The sequence below is a fragment of the Aethalodelphis obliquidens genome, unplaced genomic scaffold (genome assembly GCF_003676395.1).
Source record: "Aethalodelphis obliquidens isolate GAN/ISIS:26980383/991018 unplaced genomic scaffold, ASM367639v1 scaffold21, whole genome shotgun sequence".
In the NCBI taxonomy this organism is placed as follows: Eukaryota; Metazoa; Chordata; class Mammalia; order Artiodactyla; family Delphinidae; genus Aethalodelphis; species Aethalodelphis obliquidens.
Window position 1 is genome coordinate 25,330,738 of NW_020837965.1, and position 23,323 is coordinate 25,354,060.

At 47.5% G+C, this 23,323-nt stretch overlaps 1 protein-coding gene across 11 annotated transcripts in view; it reads left to right on the forward strand.

Annotated features, from left to right (window-relative positions):
• The window catches only part of PPP2R5C (protein phosphatase 2 regulatory subunit B'gamma), a 131,742-nt gene that overhangs the window by 56,174 nt on the left and 52,245 nt on the right, over positions 1 to 23,323 (forward strand). For all 11 annotated transcript variants that reach the window (XM_027120584.1, XM_027120585.1, XM_027120588.1 and 8 more), the window contains one exon: positions 22,715 to 22,914. In XM_027120584.1, the coding sequence (XP_026976385.1) occupies positions 22,715 to 22,914 (200 nt within the window). The remainder of the gene's footprint in view (positions 1 to 22,714; positions 22,915 to 23,323) is intronic.

Sequence of the window (23,323 nt, forward strand, 5' to 3'; positions counted from 1 at the left end):
CAACCACTGCGCCACCAGGGAAGCCCCGATAGCATCTTTTTAAGCTTCCTTCTAGTTTGTGATGCTAAAACCGATGCAAAATGCACAAAGGAAGGCGCTTACCTTCCTGTTCGATTTGTGAGGTGGGACATGCCCACCTTACTGTGGTCATTTCCTTAAATAAATAGAAGAATTCGTCTGTCACTTACCCTGGTTAAAGTTGGGTTTAATTTGTCTGAAGACATTCTTATTTTAGCAGCAATATTATGATGTAGATTTGAAGGCAAAACCTAAAAGAACTCATTGATTGCCTGGGATAGATGGAGAGATTCTAACACCGGGTTCCTAAATAAGTCTTTTATTTATAGAACCAAAGACTGGAAGGGGGTCAGCAGAGGCTGCGAGGAACTGATCCCTCGGTAAGAATGTATGATAGGGCTTGAATGATCTTGCTTCTCATTCAGGACCGTAGAGGGTGACTCCAAAGCACGCATTTTGCTGGGTGGTAAGAGTCAGCATAGAAAACTGTGAACCAGCTGAAAGAGGATTTCTGTTTTGTTCTTTATACGGTGGGTAGCCCAGGATGCCGCCAAGTATGGTCGGTATGCACTGCTGGTGGCACAAGAGATGATTTTGAGTGAACATTGTTTTAAAAGTTATACATTGATGAATATAAAAATATGTAATTAGCATGTCAGATCCACAATTTCTTGGATTATTGTTGCTTAGGACAGGGCTTAGAAAAAAGGGTGTGTCCATTTAAATAAAACACCAAGTGAACGGTAGCACGACTGTGCACACATGTGGCAGGTATTGAGAAGGCGTTTGTGAACGCCTGAAGCACAGAAACCCTGGGATGGGCCCACTGAGTTCATTCCAAGAAGACTGTTCCAAAGAGCCCCCCAGTCTCCCGTTTGGTTCCAAACACAGCAGCCCCAGTGGCGCCGGACTTGGAGCCTGAAAGGTCAGGGTTCCGGCAGCCCTCGGGGAAGGGCACAGCGGCACAGCTCACAGCTGTCTGTCCACTTCCGGCCGCACTCTGGCCTTCCCTGCCCTCTTCCTCCACCTCCTAGCCTCACTGTCACTGCCTCTTTGTGCCCTCATTCACCGGGTAATTTCTCTGCATCTCTCTAAGCCTTTGCTCAGTGGTATAGCTCGAGTGAGTTACTTAACCTCCTGAGTAACTTTCCTCATTTGAAAATTGGGAATAGTAACATTTCTCAGTGGTGGGATAGTTGTGGGTACTCAATGAGAAGAGGGTGTGAGCGCCTGCCACAGAGTCTGGAACGTACTAAAACCCGTCGTGTTAGCAGCCACGGTGAGTAGCTCTGCCCGGTTCTTCCCTTGTTTCCAAATTCATATCCCAACTACTGAAAGCTGATTATTGGTACTTCACTTTTCAGGGGAAGAGCTTTGACTTGGCCAAAACGTTTCCCTGGGATCAAGTTGTTTACTCTTGGCCCAGGCTGCCTGGGAGTGGGGTCTGGGTGTTAGAGAAACCTGCAGCCTGGGTCTGCCCCTGTGGCCGACAGTGGGCCTGCGCTGGGGTCTTCATTAGCCGGAGAGGCACTCAGCCCTGCTGGCGCCGAGGAGTCTTGGCCAGCTTGGTCTGACTGGAGCAGATGTTTTAAGAAGATGGGGTTACTACAGGTCAGCGAGGAGATTCCTGGACTCTCGAAGTTTGGCACAAGTTGTTACAGGATCAGAAAGCTGCCTAAAAAGACTAATTTAATTATGTGGCGTGATAATCCTTCAGAAACTACCACCGTGGGTAACTAATCTTAAATTTTGCGTTCATTCCTGGCTCTGATCATCTAGCCCAAGGGACCCCTCCCTTATGTTCATTTGGTTTATTTTGAGAGGACACAGTGTGATGGAGTGAGAGGACCTGAGTTTGAGTTCCATCTCTCCTAGCTAACCATCAGGGCGACTGACTCTTCCAAAACAGATTTCTCACCAAATTGTCACAGGGATCACGCAGCAAGATGTTTGTAAATGCACTGTTGGAAACATCAAAGTACTATAAATACGTTTTTGTTTTGAATTTTCTCTCTAATGTGGCTCAGAGTGCTTTGGTTTTGACTTCCCATCTGCGTCGAATCCAAAGTTTAAAATGGTCTGTTCCTCTGATTGACCAAATATGGTCCAGTCAGGACGGTTGTGTCACATGCAAAGGGTCACCTTGTCCGCCTGGCCAGAGTGCAGCGACTGACATAGCCCCCAGAAGCCTGTCTGTGGGACGGGAAAGCCCTTGTCTCCGTCCAGCCTTCCTCGTCTCTGTGCTCAGGCTGTGGAGGTTGTGTGTGAGGTTAGAAACGGTGACAGAGATACGGAGGCCAGTTTCAGGAGGAAGTGGTCTTTCCAATCTGGGCCCAAAATAGTCTTCTCAAAAAAGGAGAAGAAGAAAGATCATGACATTAAGTTAAATGTCACTTGATTAGGCATCTAAGTGCGGCTGTTGACGTCCCACAGGCCACCAGTAATTAATCTGAGAAAGTTATTTCCCTCTCAAGTTGAGGTGGTGGTTCTAGTAGAAATTCTTTTCCCAGACTCACTGTCTCGTAGGTGAAACTTCAGAGCCCCATTGCCTGTCCTGGCATCCAGGTCTCTTAAAACTGTGAGGTCATATAATGCATGCTTAATGCCCAAGCTGCTGTCAAGTTGCTTAGGGGCATTTATACAAAGGATTTAGGCATTAAGATACCAATTTGGTCTTACCGGGAATCTGGTTGGAGATTAGAGCAGTGACTCTTTATTATATGCTGGGAAAAATCAGAAATTAACCCTCTAATACCCTCTCCTCTCCCAAAAAGCCATGAGAAAAAGTCCTCAAATTTTGGAAATTCACTTTCTTAAACACAGCTCACTTGTGAGCACGTGATAAAAAAGCCTCAGAGGAAGGTTAGAAAGTCTGGCAGGGTTTTCTATTTTGCTTGCCTTTCTTGCCAGAGTCCTGGAGAAGGATTTTACTTTTAGGAGTGTGTTCAAAGCACATTCACAGTAAGCGGAAAATGCAGCCTCTGTCTTCAGAGTTTGGGGTCTCTGATTGAAGCCGGATTGATGGCCCCAGCGCTGTTGCTTTTGATGCGGCGAGCACAGCTCCTTGGCCGGGGCCATCTGAGGAAGACTGGCAGGTGCTGTGACAGCGATGTTCTGTGGCCGCGAGTGGGAAGAAGGGGGTGGGGTGGGGTGCCTCGGGGGCGGGCACTGGCTGAGAGCTGGTGGGCTAATTACACCAGGGAACCCTTGAGGGAGTGACTTGCAGCTTGGGGCACATTTTGCAGGTGGCTGAGTATTCAGGAGAATGCGGTAGAAGGAGGAGTGGATGCTCTGAATGTTTAGTTGGTGGTAATGTTATTAGGTCAGACTTGGAGTTAAGGCAGAATCCCAGACATCTGACGACTTGTTTAAAGGGTTCCTTTGTACATCCCACCCTCTCGTCTAGGATATGGGCTAATGGGGAACTTGGCCTATGTCAAAGTCATTTATATTAGGCACCACTGATTTTAATTCACAGTTTTTTTTTTTGAGGAGTTTTTAAGGTCTTAGAAATAATATTCTGTTAAGGTTTGCAGAGACTGGGTGACAGACAGTCTTTATCTTGACCAGGAACATCAAGGCCTTGATTCTTCCTGTAAGGAGCAGGCAGCGTGTAGGGACCAGCCTGGGATATTTGAAAGGGCTCCTGGCCAACTGCATGGTACCAGTATGGACAGAAGGTCCCCTCACAGGCATGCTCCTTGTTCCCACAGGCCTCTGAGAGGCTCTGAAGCCACACTGCCTGGGCTCAGACACCAGCCCTGTCGCTTCTGAGCCTTGTCACCCTTAACCTCTGTGCGGATCTGTTTCCTCATTTGTGTAACAGGATTCGTGGGCTTAGAGGAGTTATAATAATACCTGGCACATAGTAAGTACTCAGTAATGGTAAGCTATTAGTATTCCTTAAAAGAGTTAAAAGTGAAGATAGTATGGAAAATTAGCAAGATAAAATACAGTAGGAAATTAGATTTTCAAAATTGTTGAAGGACATTTTTCAGTCCCCAAGCAAAAATAAATAGGATTAGACTCCCAGCAAAAAAGCATCTGAAATGTTCCACGCAGTTGAGGCCAGGAAGCTGGACAGGATTTCAGCTGAACTGTGGGCGGAGAGCTGGGGATGGAAGTCCCCTGACCTGCCCGTGGAGAGAGAGTGGCAGCCAGGCCTGACTGCGGCCACGGGCAAAGCCTTCCCTTCTGGGCTGCCGACCTGCCAGCTTGAGACCAGAATCGCAGCTTCTAGGATCATGCACTCGCTTACAGCTGGTTTTATCATTACTGTAAACATGTCATTCTGTTATTTTGGAAAGTTATATTTCAAGGATTATATGTCAAGGGTCTGAAGATAGTTCTTTTCCAAAATACTATTTAAACTGAATAAATTTATTTAAATATAATCCAATGTTAAATGTCTGGCTGGGATATTGCATACATTTTTCTAGACTAGCAAAATTTAAGGATTATTTCCATAATTTTTAAAGTTACATTTACCCTTATATGTATACTACTGTATATAACAAATTGAACAAACATGGTTCTTCTAACTTCTTTAAATCCTACAGTGAGATGGGTCATATATAAAAGGGTATTAAAAAGAAATAGGATGTAAAGATATGTTAGGCAGATGCAAAAAAACCCAAGTCATAACAGTAATAGTGGGCAAAGTTGAAATCAAGGCAAAATAAGATTCAGTGAGACAGGAGTACTTCACCACCCCGAAGTGCACAGTGCACAGGATGGCAGAGCGACCGTGAACATACGCGATTTACCCAGGTGGTTCTGTGTCCAGAGCTAGAAGGACTGCAAGACAAAACTGATAAGGGGCTTCCCTGGTGGCGCAGTGGTTGAGAGTGCGCCTGCCGATGCAGGGGACGCGGGTTCATGCCCCGGTCCGGGGGGATCCCACATGCCGCGAAGCGGCTGGGCCCGTGAGCCATGGCCGCGGAGCCTGCGCGTCCGGAGCCTGTGCTCCACAATGGGAGAGGCCACAACGGTGAGAGGCCCGCGTACCCCCCAAAAAACAAACAAAAACTGATAAGGCCGGGGTTGGGGCAGCGGGGGTGGAACGTGCCTGGATGGCCCTACCTGTCCCAGATCAGGTGGTGACTACAGATTATCATGGTGAACCAGGGAGACTTCAGAAAACAAGTGCTCACAAGGTTTGTACGTTTAACAAATAATAGTTCGCAGAGAAAACCTCTGCAGGGACTTCCCTGGTCATCCAGTGGGTAAGACTCCGTGCTCCCAGTGCAAGGGGCCCGGGTTCAGTCCCTGGTCAGGGAACTAGATCCTGCATGCCGCAACCTAACCTAAGACCCGGCTCAGCCTAAATAAATAAATATATAAATATTTAAAACAAAACAACGAAAAAACACCTCTGCAATTTTCAACAAGTTGAAATAAGTAGAAACCATATTCTCTCATCATAATGCAATAAAAATGGGGATAAATGCAAAGGTAGAAGCCAGGCCTCAGGGCAGAGAGGGCGTTTGTTGCTGCTGGCGTGGCCCTGTCTGGATCTCAGCACCACTGGCTGCTCCTTAGCGTCCGCATTTAAGCCCCGAGTTGTCTCCATGGACAGGCCTCCCCCGCCTCATCTAACCCATCACTAGGGTTTCTTCTTTCCTAAAATCATTTTGTTTATGAGGTGTTGAGATTTTGGTTTTACTTGCTTGTCTCCCTCACTTGAGTGAAACCCATAAAAGCAGGCCCTTCCCCGCCTTTTGAAAGCTTCATCCTCAAATGAACAAGTTGGTAAAGGTAACAGCCGCGCTACAAGGACTGTTTATAAGCGCATCCCGTCTATTGTCTCTCATCGGCACTGTCATCATCCTCGCTGTACTCTTGGGAGGGCGAAGCACAGGCTCGACACACTGCCCAGGAATGAAGGACAGGGTTGGCCAGGCCAGCTGTCTCGGGCCTGGGCTCTCCCACCAGAGCCACGGTGCCTCCAGTGAGTGACTGAATGAAACAAGGTGACGACTTACGGAGTTGATGTGTGACACGATTATTAAGTAAGGATGAGAGGAAATCACTTAAACGCTTAGAAAGAAAAGGACCAAGATAAATTAAAGAATTACTGTCTTCTCTAAAGACAGAAGCAGAAACAAATGAATCAGGAAACGGGGAAAAGGAATGAAACCCAAGAGCTGGTTTTGGAAGGAGGGCCACAGCAGCGAAAGGAGAAAGGAGAGGGGAGAGATGCTTCTAGCCAGCCTGGTGGGAAGGAGAGAATCGTGATGTTAACAGGCCAAGGAAAACAAATGGGAACATCTCAATAAACGTGAAGACGGCATTCTGTAAAATTCAACTTTCGTTCCCGATTTGTCGTTTTGTTTGCTCTTATTTTAACTTTTTGAAATAATTTCAAATTTACAAGTCGAAGAATGGCACAAAGAATTTTCTTTATCAAGTTTCACTCATTTGTCAACATTTTGCCACATTTGCTCTGCCGTTTCTCTCACGTGTGTATATTTATATTCAGTGACCTGGGGTGGGGGAGTCTCACCAGCCCCACCCCTCCTTCTGGGCCCTGGGTCCGGTTTTGCCTTGCTCCCCCAGGCGGCGACCTCTGGTGCAGGGCTCATCTCTTTGGTTTCTGTTATCTTTTCTTGTTGATCCTATAAATCCTCACTATTTTGTGAGCTTGTTGATGCCTTTTTTTATATATATATATATATATACACATATTTTTAAATTTTCATTTATTTTTGGCTGCGTTGGGTCTTCGTCGCTGTGCGCGGGCTTTCTCTAGTTGCGGCTAGCAGGGGCTACTCTTCCTTGTGGTGCGCGGGCTTCTCACTGCGGTGGCTTCTCTTGTTGTGGAGCGCGGGCTCTAGGCGCACGGGCTTCAGTAGTTGTGACACACGGGCTCAGTAGTTGTGGCTCGCAGGCCCTAGAGCGCAGGCTCAGTAGTTGTGGCGCACGGGCTTAGTTGCTCCGCAGCATGTGGGATCTTCCCGGACCAGAGCTTGAACCCGTGTCCCCTGCATTGGCAGGCGGATTCTTAACCACCGGGCCCCCATTGTTGCTTTTAAACGGCTTTTTTTTTTTTTTTTTTGCTTTACGCAGGCCTCTCACTGTTGTGGCCTCTCCCGTTGCGGAGCACAGGCTCCGGACGCGCGGGCTCAGCGGCCATAGCTCATGGGCCCAGCCGCTCCGCGGCATGTGGGAACTTCCCGGACCGGGGCACGAACCTGTGTCCCCTGCATCGGCGGGCGGACTCTCAACCACTGCTCCACCAGGGAAGCCCTTCACTGAACTTTTAGTGAGGTTTTAGAAGGAAGTAGAACTAGGTAAATGTGTTCCATCATTAATCATAAAGCATATTTGGTCACGTTATTTAAAAAAAAAAAACACCATGAGAAGATTTATTCTTACTAGAAGGTTCGATTTGTTAAATTGTAGCACACGTGGACAGTGAAATTCCAAACAATTAAAGATATGTTGGTCTATTTATTGATCTACAGGACATTCTTGACAGAGGGTTGAGTAAGGTAAAAACAGGAGCGAATGAAGCATGGTCTTCAGTAGCTCAGTCATTCACGTCAGCACATCTGTGTGCGTGGAGAGCACCCCCCGCCCCGGCAGGTGTGCGCCAGAATGCCCACAGTGCTGCTCGCTGAGCTTGCCTTCCTTGTGTTGTTTGGATTTTATTTATCCTACGGTGAGCGTGTGTTATTTTTCTGAAACCAGAATTCTTCCGAAATGTGTAATACATGTTGACCAGTGGTCGGCTGTATGCAGAAAGGTTTCACGTGTAAGTTCAGGCCCTTGGTTTCTTATATGTTCCTCCCTGTGGTGCCCGCTTATACGTGACCCATTCTAGAGACCTGTTGTATTTTCATCTTTCCGCCCTCTGGGAACTGCTGCCAGCACCCTGGGCTTTGAGAGAAGCACTCTCCCATGGTCTTACAGAGCCAGAAAGAACCTTATTTTTCAGACGCAGAAACTGTGGCCCAGAAATGCCAAGCAGCTGGTCCCAAACGGGGCACAGCAGTGTCTCCTGCTGCCCCGGTCTGCTTGCCGCTTTCCAGTTTAACTTGCCTCCTTACGCGTGTAAGCTTCAAGTAGCACCCCTGCCCCTCAGAAAACCCCAGCTCCACCGTAATCCTTTATAAACCTTCCAAATTTTAAGGATATTTTTCCACTCAAACTCCGTTACGCCACAAATTGATAGTCTAAAACGTCCATGAACTCATCAGGGAGATTGGCTCCTCCATGACCCAGCAGGCACATGGGTCATAATTGGATTTGGGGTCCATTCAGCCCCTCTCGGCCAACAGTTAAGTAGCTGCCCTTGCGCCAACACTGTTCTGAGAACCAGAGCAGCAGGGCACGGCCGCGGTGCCCTGTTCGCCAGAACATCCGTGTAATCGCGTTACGCACAACCAGACACCGTCAGCCTGAGAGTCGTCCTTTGTTAGGTGCAGATCTAGTTGCTGAGTGCAGTGCATTAGTGGCCTGCTTGGAGATGCCTGGAGAGGATGAAAAACGTTGCTTCCGTAACAGACATTTTTTAAGGGTAGGAGCATAAACAAGATTGAATGATAGAAGCTAACAAGTCACTGCATCTGATGAACAGAAACCAGAAACCAGCACCGTTTACTGAGGACGCACTCCATCTGAGGCATCGCTCTAGCACGTCACGTCTGCTAATTCACAGCCACCCCACTGGGTAGTTACCCCATTTCCCAGTTGAGGAAACCAAGGCCCAGAGGGATCAAGTATTCTGCCCAAGGTCACTAAGGTGGTTACAGGTGGAGCTGGAATTCCAGCCCACGTATTCTCACTTTCCACCCCAGTTCTTAATGCCTTTGTTCTACTGCTGCCTGGTGTCTCGGGGGCCTAATAAATATCTGCTAAGTGGAGGATTCAAAGTTAGAAACTAAGGGGGCAGCTGTGCCTAGGGATGACCTCAAGGTACCCCGAGCAGCCGCTGTCTCGATTTAACTATAAAACTTGGACCATAAAGAACTAGTCTTTGGAAGTACCTTGTTTTCCCAAATGGCACCAGCTCAGATCACCAAATTCAACTGTGGCTCCAACATTGGAGGACAGGGACGGCTTGTCCAAAGGCCACATCCTGCCCCAGGTCGGGCGAGTGCCCTCTGTGTCCAGACAGGCGCTTCCCCGGGGGTACGTTATGGTGTGCTCCTTTCTAATAAAGTCCTTCTGGTTTAAAATATAGAAAGCAGTCAAGAATAGAGGTTTCTCAGGGTCGAGAGAGGGAAGGGCCTGCCAGGGGGGACCAGGCAAGGCCGACAGGCAGACAGGGAGCAGATGCCCAGGCGGGCAAAAGACCGAGAGCTGGCGTCCTGTCTGAAAGGAGGGGCACCTCATCCTCCCCACCCGGCCATGCCTGTCCTGCCCCGAGACACGGAGGCTGCAGCTGCCTGTTCGAGCTCCCCGTGTGGCCCCTGCCACCGCCTGCAGCTCTGCCCCTCGCCGTCCCCACAGGCGGGTCGGGCTCCTCTTCCCAGGTTCAGGAGCATCTCACGCGGTAGCCAAGCGGAGCCCTCCTTAGGCCAACAGGTTTTCCCCCTCGCCAAACCCTGCATGTCAAGAAGATAGGAACCAAGTAGCAGCAGCATCTCGATTTGCCATGTAAGTTGGGATCAGCTATGCAGAAAAGGATCAGCTAAATGTCTTTCAACACAGAACACAAGAGTGCTTCTTGTTTTAACTAATAATAAAAAAGTCACACACTTAGGCGGCATGTTTTTCTCCAAGGGCAAGTGAACCTTTCGGCCAGCGCCTTGGATGGCGCACTAAACGCATTAGGCTTTAACCCGAGAAGAACGCCCTGCGCAGGGCTGTCGGATCACTGCTCAGGAGCACCTGCGGTTGTGTCTTTGTCCCGTCGTTAGTTTTCGTGGCACATTCATCGAGCGCCTGTTGTGTGCTGAGCGTACCGCGGAGGTGGAGGATGCTGTGCCCGTCTTTATCTCCATGGTCCTCCCCAGATGAGGCCAAGTTCAGTGCCAGACACCAGAAAGCCCCTGGGGAGGGCTTCCGCTCCATGTCCCTGGAGGGGCGTGGGCCACCCCCGCCTTCAGAGTGCGCTGAGCCTTGGAGACGGGGCGGGGGCAGGGGGTATCGTTCTTCGTCACTGGCCGGTAACCTTACCATGACTGGCCTCTGAGCAGGGATTAGTTTATGGGCGGGTGAGCTGAAGACTGGAACCCAGCGCAGGTAAACATCAGCACTCATTAATTAACACTAGACCTGGAGGGATGGGGTGGTGGGCATGTGAGGAGGTGAGGAGGCTGGCGGCTCCTGCGAGGGGGAGGGAGGCGTCCAGCACCGCTCTTTATCTGCTTCACCTCCCCAGAGGGTGGGCACACAACACACGCGCACACGGCCCCTGATTTCGTGGTTCCCAGCGTCCTGGTGCCTGTATCACTTTAGAGCCCTGATTCCCAGGCTCGTTCTCCACAGGACCTGGCACACGGGCCTTCAAGGCTTATTGCTTGCTGCAGCCCTGAGCCAGACATACGTGAAGAGCCCAGAATCCATCCTAAGAGAACTCGTTTCCAGAAAGAACCGCTCATATCTATTTGAGACACAGAGAAAGGAAGTAGAGAACACAAATAAAAACTGAAAAGACTCTACGTATTTTTTCAGAATATCCTTCTCACAACTCCACACTCTTCTATCTGCTGGTAAGCATATTAAACGTTCTGCAGCCTGCCTTTGGCCATCTCTTATTTGCGAAATGTAGTGAAAGCAGTTTTCCTGGAATGATGCCCGCCCTTGCACTTTAGGCAAGAGCTTCTCCATTGCCAGAGCTGTCGGTCGGCAGGCGCAGTGATGGGGTGTGACGCTTCAGCAGGAATGCCAGCCTAAGTGAAGGATGAGGCGATACAACCAGAGGTGCTGGACGTTTACTGATTTGTACTAGTGGTGAGGGTCTGTCTAATTTGTTCCCAACAGGCATTCTAGAACTAGGTTCTTAAGCAGGAAATAGGGCCTTTGTCAACGCTGCTGGCGCTGTATCTCTGTGCTCCTAGGAATTCGAGCTGTCTTAATGTTTAACTGTCAGAGAGCCAAGGCTTTAATTCAGCAGACATCTGTGGAGTTCCTCCTGTGCGGCGCCTGTGCCAGGAGGTGGGGACACAGTCCTGAATGTCCATGTGTGTCCGCTGTCTTACAGCTTAAGGAACCTGAGGCTGAGAGTCCTGTCCTGACTTCACCATGTTCTTTATGGTGGGGTCTAGGCTAGAAATCAGTATGTTTCTTCCATGTGACTGCCCTCACTGAGAAGTTCACTTGCCGTAATTAAGAGCTTCTCTGAGGAAACCAGTCTCTCCTGGCCTTTATCTCGCCTCAGTCTGACCCACTGCTTCCGGCTCTCCTCGCCCCACATGCCTCCCCCACGCCGTCCCCGGTGAAACTGCCGGTTCTCAGGTGCAGAGAACAGGAGCGAACTAGACCTTGACTTCAGACACCGCTTTCTGAAATGAAACTATCTGCCTTATAGATTTACGCTGTAGTTTCATAGTGTAAAAAGGGATGTTGGGCTGGGGGTCAGTGGTGGAAAGTCGCGAGCAAAGTGAATATTACCGCTTTCTCTGCAGATAAAGGCAGGCTGAAGAATGGCAGGAAAACCAGAAGGGAGGGAAGGTCTCAAAGGCTGTAGGGAGGAGTGCCCAGGTTTGTGGGGAAGCCAGTCGGCTGTGGGATTTACACGAGATCGGCTTGTCCTGGGTAGACTTCCACCCCAGACTCGGCCCGGGGGGTCGTAGGTCTTTTCCCGTGGGAGGGAGGATGTAAGCTTAGTGAACGAGTGCAACAAAGCTGGTAACCTACAGAATTGGGATTTGCAAAGGGAACGTTCACGGTGGATTTCAAGCTATGGTTTTCACCAGCAAAACTTGTCTAAAGTGAAAGTGGCGATGTAGAAGCTGCTGGGCAGTCTTGCGTCGCCAGATTTACGTCCAGATGAATAGAGCAGGCAGTGCTTCCGCTTTGCCCGCGCACTGGGATGCCACCCATGAGGACTAGAGAAGGGCGACTCCAGCGCGAGGGAGGGCAGGAGGGAGGGAGGGCTTGGTGCTCTTGGTTATTTCTCTCCGAACAGCAGGTAGACAGTGCTCGACACGCTTAGCCAGACGAGCGCTCTGGCCCCTTTGCGGTACCAGCTGGTTACTAGCTCCTTGCGTTAGGTAGTACAGAGCGTGACGCGGGGAGCACGTGGGCTGTATTTGAATGGAATAACATCCATCGAGAAACCTGACCAGAGGCTCAGTATGTGTGGTGAAGTCCCATCAGATCTAAGACACTGGATTGTAGGTCAGACCTAGTTTTAAGAACCACCAAGAAAGAAAGAGAAAACGGCAAGGGAAAGAGGAACTTGATCTGTGGGAGGTTAACGTAGAAAGTGTAAACATTAGAATGGTTGAACTGTGATAACTTGGCGTTGTGACATTGAGAAAGATTTATTGTAATTTTGAACATCATCAACCAAGTTAGGAACTGTTTGAGGAGATTAACTCAATTTTGGAATTATGTAGGTGCCAAGGATCAGGGTAGAATTCGTTTCATCACATCATCTACATGAAGTGAGTGTTTCATTCAGTATGTTTATCATGCTTTCAAGTTGTAGAAGTTTGGATTTATGGAGTAAGAGATAATTGTTACCAAAAGTGATCCCTGCTAGGCCAGCACCCTGAGGAACCGTGCTTGGTGTCATGACTGCCTCGCGAGAAGGCTGAGAAATTGGTTCCCAGACTGTTGCCTTCTCCTTTGAAGCAGATCTTCCTACTTCTGTCATCCTCATTTCAGTCCCCCGTGTCACTTCTGAAGAGATCTTTTTCCCAGGTCACGTTGTGTCACTCACTCATCTGCTTAAAAACCCTCTGTGATCAAAGCTATCTACTCACAGTACTTCTCAGATTATTCTATCAAAATGCAAACCTCTGAGAGTCCAGAGTGCTGAAATGCCTGTCACAAGCATCCAAGTTTCTTGGAAGAACTTGATTTTGTCCTAAGTTTATATGGACTTTGCATTCTACTCTGATACATGTGTCATTATTTTAATATAAATATGGTTTAAGTTATGGTACCGCTCAGTTAAATTACCTGAATTTCCTTCTTTCAGATCGCCTTTTTTATTTTGAGCACATATTTGAGGTCCCAGTATGTGCTTGACCAGTTCTAGATACCGAGGACAAAGTAATGAACAAGACAGAGTTCCTCCTCTATGAAAAACGTTTGACTAAAGATCCAGTGTGATTAATTTAGGGTTTGTAAAATGTAATCTGTTATTCTCATTTAAGCCTCTGTCTTTTTGAGGAAAATTGGTTTTCCAGGAGAATTTGCCCTGTAACTTCAAGGCCCTCCGATTTGAGAAGTGGGCACCTGTAGATAAAGTCTTTGCAGCTGAGCGTGGCCCCGGTCCCTCCACAGTGAGCCTCAGCCTCCCTGAACTGATGTGGCTCCTGCCCTCCCTCCAAGGCCAAGCTCAAGTGCACCCCAGGAAACCCTTTCCTGCACCTGCACCCTGCCCCCCCACCCCCAGGCCCCATCACACCTCACACGTCAGTACACTTCTCATATGCTTTAGTTGTTATTTTCTTTTAGATCAAGTATCATGTTTAAATTTATCTCTGTGTTGTCATGCCTGGTACAGTGCCTGGCATGTGTATGTCGGATAAATTTTTTAATTAATTCCTTACGATACAGGCTCCACGTGTTCAAGGCTGGTGCCTACTCTGCTCTGCTTCATACCAGATGCTTTAGATCTGATAAGTCATACCACAATTTTTATATTATACATCTGGAGTCATAATTGCTGATCTTTTCTCTGAGAGGAAGAGGGAGAAACTTTATATAATTAGAAAAATTAGAGATCACTTAGATTTCATCTGGACTGGGAAATTTTTTCAATTAAAAAAAAAAGATATCCAGAGCTGAAATTCTTCCACACAAATACCGCACAGAGGGACGTTAGGAAATGTGCTGGGATCGTGTGTGTCCGTGTCCCAAGTAGATCGAGGTTAGTTTGGAGATTGTCGGTGTCTGTTCCCCTAAAGCTGTCATGGAGGACACGCCACATATACCTGTGCCTGGAGTGTGCGTGCTGGGCGGCTCGGGGAGACCCAGGCGCCGGCTGCCGCGCTTGCCTCTTGGGAGGAGGGTCGGAGGCAGAGGGTGGCTGTGGAGGAAGGAGGCTCGTGTCTCACTGTGTGTTCTTGGGGGCCTTTTGCCGTAGGCACGGATCCTGGGCCTTTTTAATTTGTAATGTAACTCACAGCGCATGTAGAACAACTAAAGAGTGTCATGAATAATTACAAAGCGAATATTTCTGTAACCAGCACCCCTACCAGGCACCCCTACAGCTCCCGGAAGGTCCTGTATTCCCAGCGCACAGGCACATTTGTCTGCCTCTGTCCTTGGTGACGCCAGACCCCGCAGCCCTGCCCAGCAGTGTGAGACCTCCAGCCGAGCACAGCTCCTCCCAACACTTGGTTTCCTCAGACTTTTTGCCATTCTTTTGGGTGTCTTGTGATATCTCATTGTGGGTTTTTTTTTAATTTATTTTATATTTTTATTTTTGGCTGTGTTGGGTCTGAGTTGCTGCGCGCAGGCTTTCTCTAGTTGCAGCGAGTGGGGGCTACTCTTCGTTGAGGTGCGTGGGCTTCTCATTGCGGTGGCTTCTCTTTTTTTTTTTTTTTGCGGTACACGGGCCTCTCACTGTTGTGGCCTCTCCCGTTGTGGGGCACAGGCTCCGGACGCGCAGGCCCAGCGGCATGGCTCACGGGCCCAGCCGCTCCGCGGCATGTGGGATCCTCCCGGACCGGGGCACGAACCCGTGTCCCCTCCCTCAGCAGGCGGATTCTCAACCACTGTGCCACCAGGGAAGCCCATGGTGGCATCTCTTGTTGTGGAACACAGGCTCTAGGCACGCGGGCTTCAGTAGCTGTGGCACATGGGCTCTAGAGCGCAGGCTCAGTAGTTGTGGCGCACGAGCTTAGTTGCTCCGCGGCATGTGGGATCTTCCTGGCCAGGGATCAAACCATGTGCCCTGCATTGGCAGGCGGATTCTTAACCACTGCGCCACCAGGGAAGTCCCTCTCGTTGTGGTTTTAATTTGCATTCCTCTGGCCATAAATGAGTGACAGCCTTTCACAAGTGATTAGGCTTTGGGGTATATTCATGAAGTGCTTGGTTAAGACGTTTGCCTCCTTTTCTGTTGGTACTCTGAATATTTCTTACTGATTTATTGGAAATGCTTACATATTCTGGACATTAATTCATTGGCTATATGTATTCAAATAGTTCCCCCACTCTGTGGCTTGTCTGTTCATTCTTTGTGGTGTCTCGATGAAGAAAAATGTTTGATTTTGTATTGTTCAATATATCAGTCTTGTAATGATTACAGTTCTTAGGTCTTAAGAAGTCCTCTACTTCTTTCTCTCTATGAGATATTCTTTTGTATTATTTTCTAAAAGCATTAGAGTTTTGTCTTTCAGATTGAAGTCCTAACCCTCCAGGAACTTATTTTTTATTTTTGCATATAATGAGGTCCAATTTCTTCTTCTTTTCTTTCTCCTTTCTTCCTTCCTTTCTGTCCCAGCGCCATATTTTCAAAGACTGATCTTTCGTCACTGTTCTGTAATCCAGTCTGTCCTAAATCAGTTATCCACGTCTGTACAGGCCTGTTCTGGGCTCTGTTCTCTGTGGCAGTACAGGGCTGGGCCATTGTCATTTATGAAGCTTCCCCAGTGAGTCTAGATTTCTGGAACAGCAAGTCCCCCCACCCTGCCGTTCTTCTCCAAGGGTCTTGGTTGGTGTTGACCCTTTGCTTTTCCACATAATACCTTTTAGAAGTCACTTAGCACTTCACCGAATTCTCTGTTGGTTGTGGATTGGGGTGGCACTGAGCCTACAGGTCAGCTCCTTAATCTGGGAAGCGTTATCTAGAGAGTCTGGGGGTAAGCATCGAACTGGGTGGGGAGCTATGGGTGGGGAGCTAGCAAGAGCTTCCCTCTGAGAGGGCACGGAGATGAGGGAGCCGCTCTCACTACTTCCTTGCAGCGCGTTGCTCAGGCAGGGAAGACAACAGTGTGGGCATTTCCAAGTGAGAGGGTGGCATACACAGAAAACCGAAGGGAGTTGCAGATACGCCGGTAGGATTAGTAAGAGTCGAGGTAGCTAGGTACAAAAGTAATACCCCAAATCTGTTCTTTTCTAGATCACAGCAGCAGTTAGAAAATTCTTCAGTCTTTTTAAAGGTACAATTTACAGTAGCATCAGAACTTAATAAATACCTAAGAATAAATCTAAAAAATGATTTATTTTTTAGATTTATGTTTTTAGGAGAAAATTGTAAAATTTTATTGAAAGACACTTAAGGAAAAAAGTAATTGGAGAAATATTCCATGTTCATGGATTGAAAGATTCAATATTGCAGCGACTACTGTTCTCCCCATATTGATAGGGGAAATTTGAAGGGCCGTGAATAGTCAAGACATGAAGCAGAGCAAGGGGAAGGAACTTAGGCTCACACATAGTAAGGCCCGTTGTAAGGCTCTGAGAGTCCGTGGTGTTGGTGCCCAGAGAAGCGATGGTGCAGCAGAAGGGCTCTCGTGTCCGCAGACACTTGATCCAGGACAGAGGAGACGCAGGAGGCCGTGGGGAAATGGTCATTTCAAAAATGGTGCATGAATTTTACTTTCAAAAACAAAGTAATACCGCCAAACTTTTCTCGGTGGGGGAAACTTGCCATCTGCTAAGTGTTCTCGTATGCGAAATAGAACTAAGTGGATTAGTGCATATTAATGACGAATCCCAAATTTACTCCAAATTGTTAGTAATTGGATTCAACTTTATTCTTGCTCACTTTGTACTAAGAATAAATACATTGGAAAGACAAGAGGACCCCAGAGCTGAAGGATTGGCTCTGTCCTTTTGGAGAGTTTGCACGCTGGTTTTGTGTGGTGTCTCTTGTCTGCAGGCTCAGGACAGGCACATGTTCGTAGACTCGTGGCCCCATACTGTCAGGAAGGTGGCACAAGTGCTGGGAGGGCGGGGGGCGGGGAGCGGTGGACGCACGGGGGTCTCTGAAAGTCAGTCTGCCTTAGCTGCTTAGCAGAAGAGTACATGAGCGAGCGCGAAGTGGTTCCCACCCTTACGGGCGTGCCTCTGAGGGCATCTCTTCAGGTGATGTTCTCTGGGCCTGTGGTCTGTGCAGCTCTGGCTTTTTGTCTCATTGGGGTTATGTTTATTTGAGAAAAGCCATCATCTCCGTGCTAGAAAGGCCTGTCTTTCTGTGACTGTCCTACTGAAAGTTGGTCCTTTTTGTATCTTGGAATGTTTCTCCTCACCACCAAGACGTGTCATGTGGACGTGGGCTTGGCTTTTTTTTTTTCCCCATAGTTTTTCTACTCACAAATAGAGTTCACATGATGCCTCTTCACATACAGTGATAGTTTAGTGATGTAGCCTTATCATGTCCTATCCTACAATTTGGTGGTTAAAATTTATTGTCACGTCCATCGGTCCCTTCAGTAATTGAGGTGCCCAAATGCTCAAAACACCTGTGGAGTCAGCTGTGACATGCTCAGTCATTTAGGATTCACTTGGGAAGGCCTGCCCACTGCCCAGCAGTGGCCTCCAGACCCTTGATCAGACTTACCTGGCAGTAGAGTAGTCTCAAGCACACACCTCCAGTGCTCAATTCCTATATTAAATATCAGTGCATCTTACTTTGTTATTCTTTGCAGAAGAAAATATCAGTAGAAGTTCTACTGTCATCACCTTGAGTAGCCCCCAGGGCTCACCTCCACTTTGGAGGTCAGGGGTCAGTGGAGGTGTCCACTCCTTATAGCTTGGTCTGGCGTGCCACTGATGTGAGAATGCTGCCCTCCTCCACCGTGGGACCAGGAACACTCACAAAGCCAGAAATGGGGGCTGCCCCCCACTCTGGGTAACTTCATTAAACATCCCTTTGCATCATTTATTAATTACAGGCTTCCCTTTAGTACGTATGTTTTTAGAAGGATGATCCGTTCTCACCTTCAGGTGCCATGGGTTGGAGTCTTTTCTCTGGTCCTCGCCCCCTGCAGGTTTTGCATGAGTATGTCCATGTGGTTTGCTCCTGGTATCATCAAGGATTTACCTTGAAATAATTGGGAAGTATCCCAAGTTCACATTAACAAATCAGTGAAAATAGTTTGGGGAAGTGGGGAGGGGGCGAAAAGATTTATACAAACATAAGGTACTTGTGATATTATTTGTGTAGAAGAATGTTACAGCGCTTAACGTGAAAAATAATAATAAAAGGATATATTAATTAACGTTAACAGTGTTCTCCAGCCAAAACGGTGATTGCCTCTTCCGTGTTCCTCTTTCTCTTAGGTCAGAGGACTCAATATGGTGTTGGGCCTCTGGGTGGTGTCCTGGGACTTGTCCTGGGCAGCTGTCCTCTTCACACCCCTTTCTAGTTACAGAGCCCTGTCACGGGGTTCCTGACAGTGCCCACAGGCTACAGAATTTTGTCTCATATTATGCTATTTAGTTGGTATTCTCTTCCGGGCTTAAGACTGCTCATTAATATGTCCTGAAACAAGAATGTTGGTGTTATTAGTCCGTGTACAGTTTAAAATTAAAGTAAGCCAGTGTCACTCATGGACAGAATTCAAAATCCATTCTTTTTTTTAAAATTCTGCTTCGTAGGAGTAATTGTAAGAATTGGGTCAAATCCAGGGTCATGGTTTATTACCTAAGAGTCAGGCACTCTTGAATACCAGACACTGAAGTGTAATATACCAACAGTGTCAGTCCCAGTTAGTTTTTATCATTTGGTTCACATTACATGATAATCAGAACAGTAAAGTCAGATACAGGTTATATTCTGTCATACCTTTTTTCTTCTTTCAAGATTAGCAGTGCTAACTTAATAGTTTTTAAAGAGCTTATTTTTTAATTATTACAAAAATAACGCACACTGGTAAAGAATCAGAATACATAAAAGTAAAAAAGCATATTCTTCTGCCACCTCCACTCATTTTTATTCCCAGTGGTACAGTCCTGTCAACGCAGCAGAAAGTAAAGATTTTTAAAATATGGTGACCAATAAGAAGCTAAATTAACTTGCATTCAAAAACCGTATGGAAATACTTGATAGGGGCTATGGATGCAATATTTTGACAACTATATTCAACTTGATTGGTACAATATACTTTTTTTTAAACAGTGCAGTTGTAAATGTAACCAAATGAGGTGTTAAAAAATAAAAGAGGGCTTCCCTGGTGGCGCAGCGGTTGGGAGTCCGCCTGCCGATGCAGGGGACCCGGGTTCGTGCCCCGGTCCGGGAGGATCCCACATGCCGCGGAGCGGCTGGGCCCATGAGCCATGGCCGCTGAGCCTGCGCGTCTGGAGCCTGTGCTCCGCAACGGGAGGGGCCACAGCACTGAGAGTCCCGGGTACCGCAAAAAAACAAACAAAAATAATAATAATAATAAAAGAGTTCATGAGATTATGCTCACAAACTTTTTTTTATAAACTATAAACGAAAATAGTATAGTAACACCTTAACTGTCTGGAACCCTGGGAGAATTGACAGTTTCCAGAAAGTTGAGATTTCCTTGCTTTTTAGAAGAATTTTAGATAGAAATTCTATGAAAAAAGGAAAAGATTTTATTCTGCTCTTCCTTCTTATCATAATAGGTTTGTTTTGGTGTTTTGGTGACAGCTAAGTCATCATCAGGTGGCTCTTGGGGTAAATGTGGGCTTCGCAGTTCTCTGCGGCACCAAGGGCGTGAGGAAGCCAGAAGGTTCCACGTATACAAGCTGTGGCTACAAAGTGCTCTCATTTAAGACGATCCTGGCAAAGCGGAGGGTGAGCAGAGGTGTAGAGTTGAGTGGAGACTGAAGTCAAGCACGGAGCTTTTCATTGAAAAGGGCTGGATATCTGCATGTACAGGTACCCAGACATTATAGTGACTGTTACTCATTTAAGTGATTCCAGTCACCTGGACTCAGAATGTTTCTGGATCACAGCTCGGTTCCCATGGTCCCCTGAGTCCCCTTCAGGCAGCATATCCTCACCCCTTGGACCGGCTGTGCACTGCTGACCTCTGCGTGCAGTGTGGGAACTAGGGGAGCTCCCCAGGAAATGGGCCATTCCGGTGTCTGTGCTGAGTGCCTGCTGTTTGCAGGACTCCACACTGGGCATTAGGGGGTACCGAGAACCAGGAAACAATCACCTGGGACCTGTCTGCAGACAGCAGCTAGATGGGGAAGAAGTGCCCAGCAAGGCAGCTGCCTGTTCAAGGCAGTAGGAGCTTAAAGACAGCCCAGGAGTACGTCCTCTCTGACCAGGCAGGGAGGGAGGCCTGAGCAAGAACCCCGAACAGGAGGGGGCGGTTAGGGCAGGAAAGGAAAGCAGGGTGGGCGGGGCGGGCTCTGAGGCAGAGAGAGGCGGGTGGAAGCAGGAGCGCCAGGCCCCGCCCCCAGGCGCCCACTGGGGTGCCGGCTGTTGTGGGGAAGGGCACTCAGCAGCTTTGAGCTCAGGACCCCTTCACGCTCCTAAAAACTATGTAGGACCCAGAGAGCTTTTGTTTATGCGGATTTGGCTACCGATACTGACCACGCTAGAAATTAAACCAGAAAAAATGTGTGTTTATTAATTCATTAAAAATAATAAACCTTATTACATGTTAACAGAAATATCACAGTTTTATGAAAATAGCCATATTTCCTAAAACAAAGACAAGTTTAGTGAGAGGGTGGCATCATTTTCTCTTTTTGCAAATCTTTTTAATGTCTGGCTTAATAGGAGAGAGCTGGATTCTCCTGTGTGCCTCTGCATTCAGTCTGTTGCCACATGTTTTGGTTGAAACAATGTAGGAAGACACTGATTGGGAAAAGGAGGAGTATTTTAATAGGCTTTTCAGATAGTTGTGGACATTTTCTTTGATACTACACCAAAACTTAACAAACGAGAAGTTTCTTGAACGAATCTGCAATGTGGACTCTGAAACCATGTGAATAAACTCTCTAAACACTTTATTACATTAAAACCCAGTGGACTGGGACTTCCCTGGTGGCGCAGTGGTTAAGAATCCGCCTGCCAATGCAGGGGACACGGGTTCGAGCCCTGGTCCAGGAAGATCCCACATGCCACGGAGCAACTAAGCCCGTGCGCCACAACTGCTGAGCCCACGTGCCATAACTACTGAAGCCCGTGCGCTTGGAGCCGGTGCTCCACAACAAGAGAAGCCACCGCAGTGAGAAGCCCACGCACTGCAATGAAGGGTAGCCCCCGCTCACTGCAACTAGATAAAGTCCACGCGCAGCAACAAAGACCCCAAACACAGCCATAAATAAATTAATTAATTTTAAAAAACAAAAACCAGTGGAATCTCTTGCCCTTTGAATGGCTCTTTTGCCCTTGACTGATACTGTAACACCATTTATTGATCACGTGGAAAATACTGGCTCACTGAGTCATGGAGATCTTTGGAGCCATTTTGCAGATCTTGGACACATTTCAGTCAATGTGTCTATAAACCCTATTCGTTAATATCACCACTGATCTCATTTTCACTGAAAAAAGCTGTCAAGCTCACACTGGCAGATTGGAGTTTTCCAGACCTCCCAGAATTCTAGAAAGTCACACAGAGCTCCACCACTTTCCAGCCCTGCACTGACCCTCTATGCCTGTATCTCATCTCTGTTATGTCATTGCAAAGATTACATTTTGTAAATATGTATAAAGCTTTTAATATGGCACCTGGCCCTGGTAAACACTCCCTCAGTAATATTATCATTTGCGCTCTTTCTGCATTGTTGACATCGTGTGTAATGTGCATTGACCATAGCCCGCGTTGAGGAGGAGATGTGCTTTGTGTGGGGCACCAGGGTGGAGACCCTCACAGCGTGTGTGTGACAGCTCGTTTGGGAAGCTCCACACTGATGCCACTTGTTGTTTGCCAGCTGGCCGATGGATGGCCACTGTGCCCTTCCCCTGGAAGTTCAGAACAACAGCAGACCTGAGGGAGCATCCTTCCTGTGACCTTTTCTTACCTTGTCTGTACCTGTTGCAGCTGTCACGCGGTGTGGGTGTCCGTGCCCCTCACCCCCCACCAGGGCTGTGGGTTTTGCCTCTTGTTCCACTGCCCAGCACAGTGCCAGCATGTGATCATTGGTGCTAGGTTATGTTTGTTGAATGAATGCATTTAGAAGGAATTTATTTTGAACAGTAACTCTGGACGCGGCTTCAGAGAGTTAAAAAGTATAGAAACTTTATCATACGAAGCATATGATCTGAGCAGTGACTAGCTGTTCCTTTTTCCTTTCATTTTCTTTAAGGAATGTTTAACCTCTATTCACCCCTACCCCATCTCTTATTTCTTTTTTTTTTTTTTTTTTTTTGGCGGTACGCAGGCCTCTCACCATTGTGGCCTCTCCCGTTGCGGAGCACAGGCTCCAGACGCGCAGGCTCAGCGGCCATGGCTCACGGGCCCAGCCGCTCCGCGGCATGTGGGATCTTCCCGGACCGGGACATGATCCCGTGTCCCCTGCATCGGCAGGCAGACTCTGAACCACTGCGCCACCAGGGAAGCCCCATCTCTTGTTTCTTGAGTCTCTATTAATTCGAAATAAAAATAGTAGAAAGCTTAAAAGTATTTCACAATAATTCTGGGTTAAGCATTTTTGCAGTCAATATACTTTGCTTTCTCCTTTTCAGATGTTCCTCCTGCTGATCAAGAGAAGCTTTTTATCCAGAAGTTACGTCAGTGTTGTGTCCTCTTTGACTTTGTTTCCGATCCACTAAGTGACCTAAAGTGGAAGGAAGTAAAACGAGCTGCTTTAAGTGAAATGGTAGAATATATCACCCATAATCGGAATGTGATCACAGAGCCTATTTACCCAGAAGTAGTCCATATGGTAAGTGATTACGGTTTAACCAGCGTGTCCCAAACCTGAGTTACAAACAGGACTCTGATATTCTTAGACTGTGCTAAGACATTTGAGCCTAACATGACACTTGCCACGAAAAAATCCTGCTGTTCAAAAATTCGTACTTGTACCTCGAAGAATGAAAATCTTTGTAATATGTCCTGGATTACAGTGAGGGACCTTCTAGGGACGAAAGTGCCCTACATGTGTTAACTCGTTTAATCCTCACAACTACCCTGTGGGGTAGAAATGTTAGAACTTTCATTTGTACTTACTGCCTTACCCTCTTTAAATTTTTTTTAAGATATATAACATTAATGTAATAGTGCTCATATATAATTTAGAAGTAAGCATGTTGTCCATACATGTACAGGAAAGTTCTGATGATGGGGAGGAG